This window comes from Podarcis gaigeae (genome assembly GCF_964106915.1).
Source record: "Podarcis gaigeae genome assembly, chromosome: 8".
Taxonomy (NCBI): Eukaryota; Metazoa; Chordata; class Lepidosauria; order Squamata; family Lacertidae; genus Podarcis; species Podarcis gaigeae.
The window spans coordinates 52,199,448-52,211,816 of record NC_139684.1 but is presented as its reverse complement, the minus strand read 5'-3'; the positions used below and the strand labels follow the sequence as shown (position 1 = coordinate 52,211,816).

Here is a 12,369-nt window from a genome sequence, read left to right as displayed (position 1 = left end):
ACTCCAGGAATGATTCATAGAAACCAAAAGCAGTTTCTGGCTATGGCAAAGGAGGCTGCTCATCAGCCTACTTGTGGTATCTGACGGATTTTGTTCCATCTCTGGAAAGAAGAGTTGCTGCAGAAAAACGCAATCCTAGCAATTATTGCCCGTAAGCATCAATCTGCTGAAAAGAAATAACCCAATTGTTTCTGCCAGTGTTACCAAAGATATATCCTGTGCAAAAATGAGTGTTGTTGCCATTTCTCTTCAAATTTTACCTCCTTTGTGAGTTGACTGACAGGTTTGTAAGCCCCTGAGCTAGGTGTTTGTGCACTGCTGCTGGGAAAGGGGGTCATGGTGTACCTCAGGGGAAACAGGGCGACTTGAGAAACACGATGTCTGACAATACAAGCCTAATCATGTCTATTCAGAAAGAAACGTACTGAATTCAACTGCGCTTACACAATATAAATATATACCCGTTTAATCATATTTCAATAAAAAGCAAGCAGGGGGCCAACCCAAAAGATCCGCAGGCCAGCTCTTATCTTCACTTACAAACTGAAAAAGGAAATTACTCTTGGGTCTTAAAGCAGATAGAAAGCATGTTGAAAGTAAAAATGTAAAGTTCTGAGCTAAAAAAATCTATTCTGAAAGAAAAGTTCCTCTTCATTCCTATAAAATCTGCCTAAAATGAAGGCTGGTCTGTCTTAGCTAAGGGCGCTCTGCCTCCTGGTGGCAGCGCCTGGGCCCGGGGGTGCGGAGAAGGCGGTCGGGGGCGAGACACCCACCCTCCCCAAGGAAGGAGGTGAGGAGATGGCCACGGCGGGAGTGAGGGTCAAAAAACGTTCTGCCCCGGGCATGCAAAACCAGGCTGGGTTGAAAGGGCGTCCGGTGCGAGGAAGCTACCCCTGCGAGGCAGAGGCAAATCGAAAGGGTGCCTCACCAAAAAGCCCCAGCCCACGCGGACCGAGGGACCGATCGGAGGTCGGTCCGTCGTTCGTTCCCTTCCGCTGCGGAAACTTCGCTGCTGGCGTCGCCGGGGCTGCCCCTTCTGGCTGGAGCGCGCGCACGTGGAGCAGGCACCGAATGGCTCCGCCCACCAGGCCAGAGGCGACCAATCAGGCATCGTCACGCCCCCCTCCTTAGGCCCAAAGAGCTTGGGGCTCTGTGGGCGCAGATAGACTTCCGGCTCTCAGTGGTCAGCAGGAGTGGCCTGCAGAGGCCTCTCCCGGTGTGTGTTGGTGTATTGTGTGTGGCCAGTAGAGGCCGGCAGCGGCTGGTGGGCGGGGCTAGTAGCTCCTCCCTCTGCTGTGTCTCGACTCCGCCCCTCTCCCCTCCCGCAATTCGCCTCAGACTCTCTCGCCGGGACTGAGGCGAGGCTAGCCTGGGTGCTGCGGCCATGGGCGAGCCTCCCGCTCCTTCCTCTTCGCCGCCTCCGGGCTCGGTGCTGTGCCGGCTGCAGTACCTGGAGGACGGGGACCCCTTCTCGTGCGCCGCCTTCCCGGAGCCGCGCCGCCCGCCCGCCCAGCCCGTCGCCGAGGCGCTGCCGCTCGCCGCCCAGCTGCCCGCTTTCCACCGCCTTCTCGACGCCCCGCTCCCGGTGAGAGAGAGAGAGATATGTGCGCGGCCTCTGAGCGCGTGCAGAGCGCCGGAAGGCGAAACCGCAGCCGTCGCCTTTGTAAGGTGCAACGGGGCAGGAGGCGGTAGAAGCCTCTGGCTGTGCTCCCCTCAGAAGTTCACGGGGCCAGCTGCTCCCTGGATGGGGCTGGGTGGCGCCGCCGCCCGTGGCTACTAGTCCCGGCGGCTGTTGGTGCGGGGGGAGGACAGCGCTGTCCGCAGCTGGGGAGGTTGCCGCTTCCTGGAGCCCCACGATGGTCATGTGCTTGGTTCCTATCAGGGCAGGATGCTGGGGTGGGGGTAGGAGAGAGGGGTGATCCAGCGTCTGGGAAGTAGCATCTGAAGGTATCTCCCTGGAGGAGAGAAGAGCCACCAAGGGAGGCCTTGCTTTTTCTCCTTTTTTGCACTCTTGGCATGCTCAAGGGGGATTGGGCTGGCACAGCTTCCCAAGGGGAGCCCCCCACAGTAAGGTTAGGGTGCCCAAACCTCAGCATTCACTTATGGGGGGTGGGTTTGCCTTCTTCTGCCTTCCTCTCTTGCCTTTAGGTTTTTGGTTTCTGCTCTGTAAATTTCTTATTCCTTTTAAAACCGCCAGCCTTGCACATGGTCTTACTATAAGAAGGCAGCATACAAATCAGTGATGATGCATTTCTGGACAGAGTCCCCATCTGCTTTGCCTGGCAATACAACATGGATAAATTTCTTCTAAAAAGTTGGGTGGTTCCCAGCTTAGAATTTTTGTGTGCAAAATTATGGCTATAGAAGGTCCGCTTGCCTAACTTGAGATGGTCTTGTGGTGTATTAGAATGCAGTCCAGGTACGTTTTACCTGCATTGCGCAATTCTCAGTCTAACATGACATTTTTCTGCAGTCCAGAGATAACAAGAGACAAAAAGCAGTGACAGAGTTAAAATGATATATAAATTTTTGGCAGCCACAGGCATGAAATAGATAAGCGCTCAAAACACAATAAATGAATATTGTCCAGTTTATATCTTGACATCATAGCTGAGAATGTATGCACTGACAAGATATTGATGGACCTGTAGCGTTTGCTGTGCCAGTATGACTCAAACCATATATTTAGGCCAGAGCAGATATTTTGATCACCATAGATTGGTGTTCAGTCATGCTGTTTGGTCAGCCTTGCAGAGGTATCCTAGCAACAGCTATTGGCTGCCTCAGTGGTATAGTCCCTGTGTTGTGTCTTGTAGCCTGGGCCAGCAGAGGTGGAGGATGTGTGTTTGGGTTGCGTTTCATCTTCTGGCCTCTAAATAAGCTGAACTCCCTACAATTAGATGTTGGTCTTGATTTGTTGTTTCATTTGCTGCTTTATTTTTGGCATGAAGCAGCTGAATATCTCATGTCAATAGTCATGGGGTATTTTTTTGTTGGCGACTAAAGGGGGTTGGGAACAAACAGGCAAAGCCGTTCCAACTAAGTGTGCTTGGGTTTTAAACATGTGCTCTAGAGCCAGGCTGTGTGCACAAACAACAGCTCTTATTATAGTCTAGTTATTGCAGATATTGCAGGAATTGAGGGCTAAGTGAGACTTAACCCTCAGTGCCTCTTTGCATTTAACACAGACTCCCCACCCCTCTGCCGCTGCCACCGCCCTAAAGAAGGCAAAGAGCATCAACTGGGGATTCATCAATTGGGATTGCTGCTACGGCCTTGATGGAGGAATGTAACCCCTTTCTCTCCTGCTATAGTTTTGGGGGAAATACCTACTGTGAAGATGATGTTGATGCAAATGGAGGATTTCCTCCCAATGCAAAATACTTGCTTCAGAAGAGGTTTTCTCAGGAGTGCCTTATTTCCCCTTCCACTCTTCACCTACAAACTTATGAAGTGTTCTCCTTACTCCTGCTATCCATCTTCCAATTCAGCTCTTGCCTTCCTCCTCTGGCTTCGAAAACTGGAACTGCTCTTGCAAAAATCTGTTGATCTCTCACTACAAAAGTCACTATTTGGTCCTTGTTTGGTGCCTTTGCTACAGGGGGGTCACTCTCTCCTGCTTGACTCCCTTTATGCGAATGGAGTGTCACAGCTCCCATCATCCCTGATCATTGCCTGCTGGAAGTTGAAGTACAACAGCAGCATCTGGAGGGCCACAGGTCACAAACACACCCTACTTTATGCCTGTCAGTCAGTCTTTGATTCTGTTTTCATCTGGTTTTTTGCCTGTCTAAGTGTTCTTTCAGTATTTACCTAGGTGGAGTATCTTCCTTTGTTTTCTCTCTCTTTGTTGAGGGGCCTGCCTGGGGATCTCTTGTTGTTTTCTGCTCTTTTCTCCACACACTGAATGACCACTTTCCCATGGCTTTCAGGGCCACCTGTACAGAGAGGCTGAAGCTTAGCTTTCTCTCTCCCTTTTACTCCCATTTCTGCATCACCCAGCTGATATTTCTGTTCAGATCCTTCGTTGTCTCAAGCGCCACTGCCTCCCAGACTGAACTTTTCATATTTCCTCTTTAGCTCTCCTTTTCTTACTGTATTTGTTGATGATGTTACCATGTATCAGGCAATACATGTGCCTGCAGAGTCTCTGGTGCTCTCCCTGCTGAAATTGGGCTTGGAAGGAAGCTTCCTATTGTAGGCAATGGAACAGGTGGGCAGTGTGTGCTTGGTGCCAATGGCAGAGTCTGTGGTTTGCGAATGGGGGCCTGGAAAGCTTGGTTAATCTCCCCCCCCCCCCATGTACACTGTTGAACAGGCTTGCAGGCCTTGGTTTGAATGCCCTCTCTGTTCCCTGTATTCACTCTGTAGCTGAGCCATCTTGTTTTCTTCTTTCCAACTTTACAGAAATCCTCCCTCTGTTTCCTTGAGAAAGGTAGTGACAAAGGTGATTGGTGTGGGCTGCAGAGTGTTGGGTAGACATGAGAGGTGTGGGCTGAGAGACTGAAAAGGATGCTGGGTATGTCTCAAAAGATCAGTTTGCTTCATGGTAGATGGGTGAGTAGTGGGAAGTGCAAGAGCTCATTGAAAGACCTGGTGGAACATGCCTGAATTAAAGGTACCAGTCTCAGGCTAAGAGGTTGCTCTCCACCCCCCACCTACTTTTAGAGTGTGAAAATCACTTTAACTAGTGAGTAGCGTTAGTCATATCCTCACATAATTCACTTTTTTGTTTAGTTCTTACAAGGGAAATCAGTTCCTGAAACTCTTGTTCCAGACTGACCTTTGGAGTACAAAACATGCTTTCTGAAGATGACCCACACTCTGACTCCTGGAATGAGTCTTGTCTGTCCACATTTAATCCTAAAAGCATTTGCAGAGCCTGTCACGTGTGCCCTAGTAGGGGCGTAGTCTTATTGGAGATGTTGGGCTGATGTAAAGGGGCCTCATTTTGAGGGCATTCCTGATGAAGCAGCAAAGGTGCTGCCCCTTGAGGGTGGACTGAGTGCTGGTTTTAGTAGCAGAAAAGCAATGGTGTTGCTGGAAACTTCTCTCCTGTATGCTGAGCAGATGGGATAATCATGCACAGCAAAGACCAGCTTCTGTGTCCAAAATTAGTCCAGTGACAGTCAGATTTTCCTCTGGAGTTTGTTTCAGCTATTTCATCTGGGAATATTAAAAATAAACGTTCTCCCAAGTATACTCAGGGCCATCAAGAACTTCTTGTCCTCTGTCTTGGGAGGGCTATTCCTGACTCCCAACTTTGTGTACTGCTTTTGACAAGAGGGCTTGTTTTTTGGCCATCTTGCTTTCAGTTCTCCCCCACTACCATTGCCTGCCACAGGTAATGATGAGCCAACCTTCCCCAACCTCTTGATCTCCAGATGTTTGGGGCTGATGGGAGTTATAGGTGGGCACCAGCTTGTGGGAGGCTGCTATAAGATTTGTGCTACGTCAGCAAACTTGAGCAGATAAATTCACCCCACCCCCAGGAACTCTATTTTGGAAGATTCTGAAAGTTGCCATGTTGACAATAGCCTTGATCTCCTGCCTGTCTTGCATATCCCAGGTGAGGCTCAGAACTCTGAGGGGCTGGAAAGCAGAGCAGCCAAGGGAGAAATCCATATGTCTTGCAGGAGCAGAAAAACTGGAGGAGTTCTAGAGCTGAGCAAGTGGCACTTCTGAGCAGTACTACACTAGACTCTCCTTCACTGAAGCTTTTAAAGCAGAGGTTGGATGCCCATCTGTCATTGATGCTTTAGTTGAGATTCCTGGGTTGGACTAGATGACCCTGGGTTGGACTAGATGACCCTTAGGGTCCCTTCCAACTTATGATTCTATGACTAGGCTCTGTGACTAGTGCTTGTTGCTGAGCATCCCCTCCTAACCACAGCCTCTGACTTTCAAGGCTTGGGTGAGGCCCACGGCTGCCACACTTCAAAAAGAAGTGCAGGCTGACCCTTTCGGAAAACGGAGAGAGCAAGCTTCAGCACACAGTGACAGAGTCCTGTGTTTTGATGAGAAGCAGGGCTTAGCCTCAGTTTCCAGGCCAAAGGGAGAGTTGATCAGCTTGCCTGCCAGAGCAGTCGTGGGTGCCTGTTCGTCATTATGTTCCTTGTTTTCTGAGCACTGTTGGCATGAAAGGTTGGCTCTGCTTGTGACACCCCTCATTAATCATCAGGGGCTGTTCTCTTTCGGGCACGAGTGCAAAGTAAATAGTGTGGTCCTGGTACATTTGTCTCCTTCGTTTCTGCAGAATTTGAGCCTAAACAATCTGGTCACATGGTGCAGAGTGGAAGGTGCAGGGGGAAGGAATGGGATAAGAAAGGTGGGCATCTAGACTGACTTCTCTGATGTGAGGCTCGGTTTTGGGGGACAGTAGCCATGAGAAGAGATGTTATGAGTTCTGGAAGCTCTGACAGCCTGGACAGGTCCCGCTTGTGATCCTTTCTCAGATGATGGCTACGTTGCTGGACAAATACGAGAGCTAGGAACTTTTTACTTCTGGTCTTCTCCTCCTCCTGCGATGAGTAGAATCCCAAATTCTCCACTAGACATCTTCTAATTCCGAAGTGGGAACCTCTCAGTAGCCAGGATCCCCATCAGGGATTAATTTCTCTCTTGCCTCCTATAGCCTATGGAGGAATGGATCTTACAGCAGTTTTTAAATGGTGACTGCAAGAAGCTGTCTGATCCTGAAGCAGACCATTGGGGGTCCATCTGTCTCAGTATTGTACACACCAGTGGTTCCAGTTAAGTACTGCAGACCCTCTGTTTTTCAGAAGCCAAGCTATGAACCCCCTACTTTTGAAAATGTTGATATCTGTATAGAAGTTTTTGTTATGTGAATGGACCCCCTGAAGTCCAAAGACCACCAATTGGGAACCACTGGTCTACCCAGTGTTAGAAATTAGCCAGCCACATTTTGCAACTGGCATGGCTCCAATTGCAACCACATGGAGATCTCTAGATGCCAGGTTGGCGACCGAGGAATGCAAAAATGCCAGAGGAGGAGGAACTGAAATATTTTCCTTGAAGCTTGAATTGATTTTATTTGATGTTTTAATGTGATGTAAACTACTCTGAGATTTTTTTCTTTAAAGTATAAAGCAGTATAGAAATGAAATTAATAATAATAATACCTCACTGCAAAAAAGCCCCTAGTCATTCCATTGTGGTGACTGCAACCTAGGTTTCAGGTGCCACTTGGCACTTAGATTATATATCTGAGTCTCTAACAATGGACTCTACACTAACTTTAAGCAGTTCTTACGCATTCAGGCAGGGAATCTTTCCTACTCTCCTTGGAGATGCAACTCAGGATCTTTTGTATGCAAAGCAGATACCCTACCACTGAGCCCAAAGATGAAAGCTTCTCATGCTAGCTCATGGCCTGGCAACTTCCTGGGCAAAAGAGGTGGTCCTTCTGCTTTAGGGGAGGCTGGCAGCACACGCCATGTGCTCATGTTAAAAATAGATTTATATCCTTCTTTGAGAAAATTGATCATGAGATACAAGTTAAACATATAACAACATATAGAACGTTCCAGCAAAAGACAGAAAATCAGTACAATAGGTAAAGCTCATGGAGACAACCATTAATAAAACATGCTGCTATCCCACGTCCACTAAAACACAGCCAAGCTCAACAGTTGAAAAGTCCTCTCCACTTAGCCTTCCTTCAAGAAAGATCCTGAAAGAATAATGAAGTTTTAAGATCTCATTAGAAAGCCCGCAGTGCCGCTGTTTGATGGAGCCCAGTTGGCCATGAATCTCACTGGAGAGCAGCCACTGCCACATCCCTGCCAATTCCACCTTTCCTTGGGGTGGGCAAAGAAGGGCCTCTGTTGCTGACACCCAAGCGCAGCCAGGTGTGTGCAGGTATGGGTGGTCATCCGCATATTGATGCCACTTCAGTCCAAGCCTCTGGGTCACTCCCCCCCCAGTAGTTTCATGTAGATGTTGCATAGGGACACTTGTGGCACTGATCCTTGAGTGAAGGGGTCATGTTTGGATACAGGCCAGCCCGCTGCCTTTTTGAATAGCCCTGCAACATGCCTTTCTGCCTTCCCAGGCCCATTGTCCTTCACTGGAGCTGTCCAGAATGTGGACAGGCAGGACTGGAATGGCCTGAATCAGTCTTGGAACTGAGAATACTGTGCCCTCTTTGAGGTTGAGCAGGATTCCTGCCAAAGCTCATCACAGGAGGGAGGGGCAGCAGCAGGCCTGGGACTTGGCCAGCCTTTCTTCTTCACAAGGCTTGTTAACTCTACATTGCCTGCCCTTGGAGAGCAACCAAAGAGTTGATGGTGAGGAGGGGATTTGCATCACAGCCCTTTTCCCAAGAGGAGCTGTTTCCTGCATCAGTACCTGCTGTGCCTTCCACTGGGAGAGGAGCATCTCCCTGCCTGTCCTGGCTGAGCAGCAGGTGAGAGGGGCAGCCTAATCCCTCTCTGGATTGCACAGCTCTCCTTGCATGAATGTGTCGATCCAAGTTTGGCTAGTTTGCCAGCCCTTCAGAGTGTTGGATGTGGGGCTTCCTATCCCTGTTCTGATTGATGCAAAGCCTACTATTTGGAAACAGAGCTGTATCGCTAGTTTGTTTTCGTTTTTTGTTTTTGCTTAAAGGCAATATTCCCCTCAGATCAGGCATTTCCCTTGTGATGGCTTTTGGGAATAGCTGGGAGCTTCCCGTTGTGGTGATGAGGTCTGACTCAGCATGGGGTGAGTCAGCTGCAAGACTTGCAAAGGGAGGGAGGGGTGTGGTGGCAGATCTCAATCTTCCCTGTCTCTGAGATGAAGTTGGTTGCATCTCTCTGGGCTTTCTTGTTAGCATCTGTCTGTCTCTGGAGACAGTGGAGGAGTCTGCCTTTGGGAGTGAAGGCAAACTGTTGGGAGGAGGGGAGAAACCCCACAGCCCTTGGCTTTTGGTGCAGCCTGCCTGTCTCTGCAGTATTGGGCTAGCAACATTTTCCCCTTCCCAAGCCTGACACCTCACTTCCCGTTTTTCCAGCATATCTGGCATACTTGGGTCACCTGGGGAAGCTATTTCTCCCAAGAACCATCCTCACAATCCTGCTTTGCTCTGCTCTTCAGGCTGATCTCTGTGTCTTTCCTGCAAGCTTCCTCTGCTAATTCTAAAGCAGAAATAGCCCCTACCACGCCACTTTTCTTTCCTGTCCCTCTTTCTGAACACCTGGGCTGTCCATTCAGTTGGTGCAGGCAGGGGGCCAAACCACCTTGGCATCTCCTCTAACCTCATCACATTGACCGCAAAGAGTTTCTGGAAATGAGAAATCCTAGTAGTGTACAGGCATGCTGCCTGTAGATTGACACAAAGCTACCACTGGAAATGGAATCTTTTATGCAGTTTCAACATATGCTACTCAGTTCCTCAAGCCAGAGGATTCTCCGTGTGACTTACAACACAATTAAAATCCACTTAAGCAGTAAAACCAGTAAACAGAAAGTGGATTAGAGACACCCAACTCCTTTCTGCAGTCATTCTTTGGGCAGTTCCCTCTTTTGCTGGTCATTTTCAGACATTGCCTCCATCTTCTGCTGGGGTTTTTATCCACTGAGTGGTCTTCACATTTCAAGAATTCTGAGTTGCAGCTCACCCTTCCTGAGTTCTTTGCTCACCCCATGGCTCCTGTTGCTCGTCCACTGAGGAAAGCAAGCTGCTAGAGGCTGTAGCACTGAGCCGGAGGGCAGAGCCAGGAGGATCTGCTTTGGGTTCCTTCCTGGGATCCTCCTTCCTGGGGACTACACCACTGATGTAGAGACTAGGGCTTTATTTCATAATGGCTTTGGTTCTGCATGCTTTAGAACAGAGTGGCCCCTGGTCGGCATCCAGCCCACCACCGTAGCTGTACCTGTGACGATTCACCTGCATTCAGAGCAGAGGGAAAGGTAGCACAAGGGTGGAAGAGGAAGCTGTGGGTGGGTTTCTGATCAGCTTAACCTTGCATGCCACCTTTTCTGGTAGCAAGTATTTGTACTTGAGGGTATGTCTGGAGCCAGGGAGGGTTCTGTGCTAATCACCCACAAATCATGGGAAGTTGACTATCACTTCCTTGTGTCTTTTGAGTCGCAGGGGGGAGTCTGAATTAGTCCTTCTGTTAAACGTAAAGGGCTTGGGGAAGGGGCACAGGGTGCCTGTAGGGATGGGCCTGTTCCCTGTGCTAGTCAGCCTGCTTGGCTCACCTGCCCACTGCTCACCTGGCTTTGGCTACTCAGGACTGTTTCCTCACTTTCGTTTTGCATTCTTTGCTGCCCTGTTGATTCCCTAAGTGAGCAGGCAGGCAGACTCCCTCTCTAATATTGGATGTGCTTGTGTTTTGCAGCTGGAGGACTGCACCTTGCAGGTCTTGCCTTCTGGGCACTACCTGGACCTGGAGCTTTCCCTGCTGGAGCAGAAAGATGAGCTGGAAGGGTTCTATGAAGAAATCAGGTGAAAATATCTCTCTGCTGCAGGGTATATTTACTCTTTCCCAACCTGTATTGGGCAGCACTTTCCATAGGTTTCTGGCTTCACAGGTTGCCATTTAACCCTAACACCTGAGGCAATCTTGTCAAGCAGATCCCGAAATATGGTTCTTAGTAGATGTCCACACTTGTGAAGTTGGCATGGTTAGGTGGTCAGTGCCCCAAATTCCTCTTGCTTCCCTGCTGAGCCAGTGGCATCTTCTCTCTTCACCTGTTTGGTGAGCAAATGTGTTGAAGAGGAGGGGGAGGAGGTTCCCAGTGGCTGGCTGGCAAGTGTTCTTGGGAAGCAGGCTGGGGCTCAGGGAGCCTGTGCTGATCTAGGTCCTGTTTCCTTTCCTGTCGTTGCAGCAAAGGGAGACGGCCCATCCTGCTTCTCCGCACACAGCTCTCTGTCCGAGTCCAGGCCATCCTTGGTGAGTCTCAACTCTGTTATTGCTTGGAGCTCTTTAGCTCTTGCTGGCCACGGATTCTGAAAGCAGTTGTTGGGATTGGCCTTCCAAGGCACGACCACGGGAGGGCTAACACAGGGTCAGCTGCTGCTGCTGCTGCTGCTGCTGCTGTTGCTGCCGCCGCCGCCGCCGCCACTGCCTAACTCTGAACTTGGCTTCTTCTAGTGCTATGTGGGGGAGAAAATACCTTGATGTGGGTTATCTGGAATTTTTTCCTGTGCAAATTAGGGTAACTTGCCTTGGAAAACTTTCTGCTGCCCTCAAGAGTGATCCAATCCAGTAGGTTTGCTTTTATTTTTACTTAGTAAGCAAAGCTAAAAGTGCTGGAACCGCCAAGTCTGCCCAATTATTTCTAATCCCTCTAGGGTACAAAAGATAGACAAGTCAAGCTTATTATCTCTTCCTATTTTAATTTGAGTGTGTAACAACCAATAAACTCTTCCAAACTGAGGTTTTACCCAGATTACCAGTGCCAGTTTGCAAGCCTGAAATAGGGCTCTTGGGACACCTTGCTTTGCAGCACAGTTAGAGCCTGTGGCCTTTTATCTCCCATGGGTCAGGGTGATGGCAGTTGTTGTTCAGCATTGTCCAGAGGGCCAAAGATTCCCCATTCCTACTTAGCAGCCTTAAGGTACCTTTGTCCAACTGAAGGAATCAACAGTTCACAACTCATACGGAGGGGGAGGGAAGCTTTGCTTCTCAGCTGAGCCAGCAGACAGCTGCCTCTTCCCTCTGCCTCCTGCCTGCAATTGTTCTGCATGCTACTCTGCTGTTGCTTCAGTCCTGGCTGCTGTTTCCTTATGATTCAGCACATGCACTCCCGGGCTTCCCTTGGTTTGCATCCAGTCTTGTCAGAGCTGATAAATGTTGCAAGTATTTCCGGAGCCTGTGTGGGCGGTTGCTGGGCCTCTCCCTCTGCACTCAAAATAGACTCCATGTACTGGACAGCAGGACTGCCCCAAGGGCATGTGGGAGCAGAGCCCTGGAGAGCCAGAGGTTTATCTGGGAGGTGCAGTTGGGTGGCCACAGCGAGGGAGGAAGTGCTGAAGCACCGGCTTCTTCCCTGTGGCTTTTCTCATTATCCCAGTGTGGCCAGAAGAAGTCAAGCATCAGAAGAGGAGGAAGGGGTTTGAGTGGTGATGCTTAACTAAGTCAGTGGAGAGGGTTCCTTCCTGCTTAATCTTTCATATAGCAAGGGATTCTAGGAACCTGGCAATTGTTAGAGCAGTAGCTACTTAGTATTTTCTGACTAGGATGGTTGCAGTCCCAACACACACGGATGATAATGGTGGTTGTAAGGAGTTAGCAGAAGATGCTGAATCTACACTGAATAGACCATGAAGGCAACAAGGGCTCGGCTTAGTAAACAGCCTTGCTCTTTGTGTTCCCAGGGCTCTGTTGCTGCCTCTTGGGAAATATGTACCCTTAAAGA

The 12,369-nt window shown here is 49.5% G+C and overlaps 1 protein-coding gene across 2 annotated transcripts in view; it reads left to right on the top strand.

The window, feature by feature from the left end:
* Positions 1-1,322: 1,322 nt before the first annotated feature.
* The window catches only part of FHOD1 (formin homology 2 domain containing 1), a 32,903-nt gene continuing 21,856 nt past the window's right edge, over positions 1,323-12,369 (top strand). The window contains exons 1-3 of one of the 2 annotated variants that reach the window (XM_083754646.1): positions 1,323-1,585; positions 10,347-10,453; positions 10,837-10,901. In XM_083754646.1, the coding sequence (XP_083610772.1) occupies positions 1,385-1,585; positions 10,347-10,453; positions 10,837-10,901 (373 nt within the window). In that variant the 5' untranslated portion in view covers positions 1,323-1,384. The remainder of the gene's footprint in view (positions 1,586-10,346; positions 10,454-10,836; positions 10,902-12,369) is intronic. The other variant, XM_083754647.1, reaches the window with a different exon arrangement.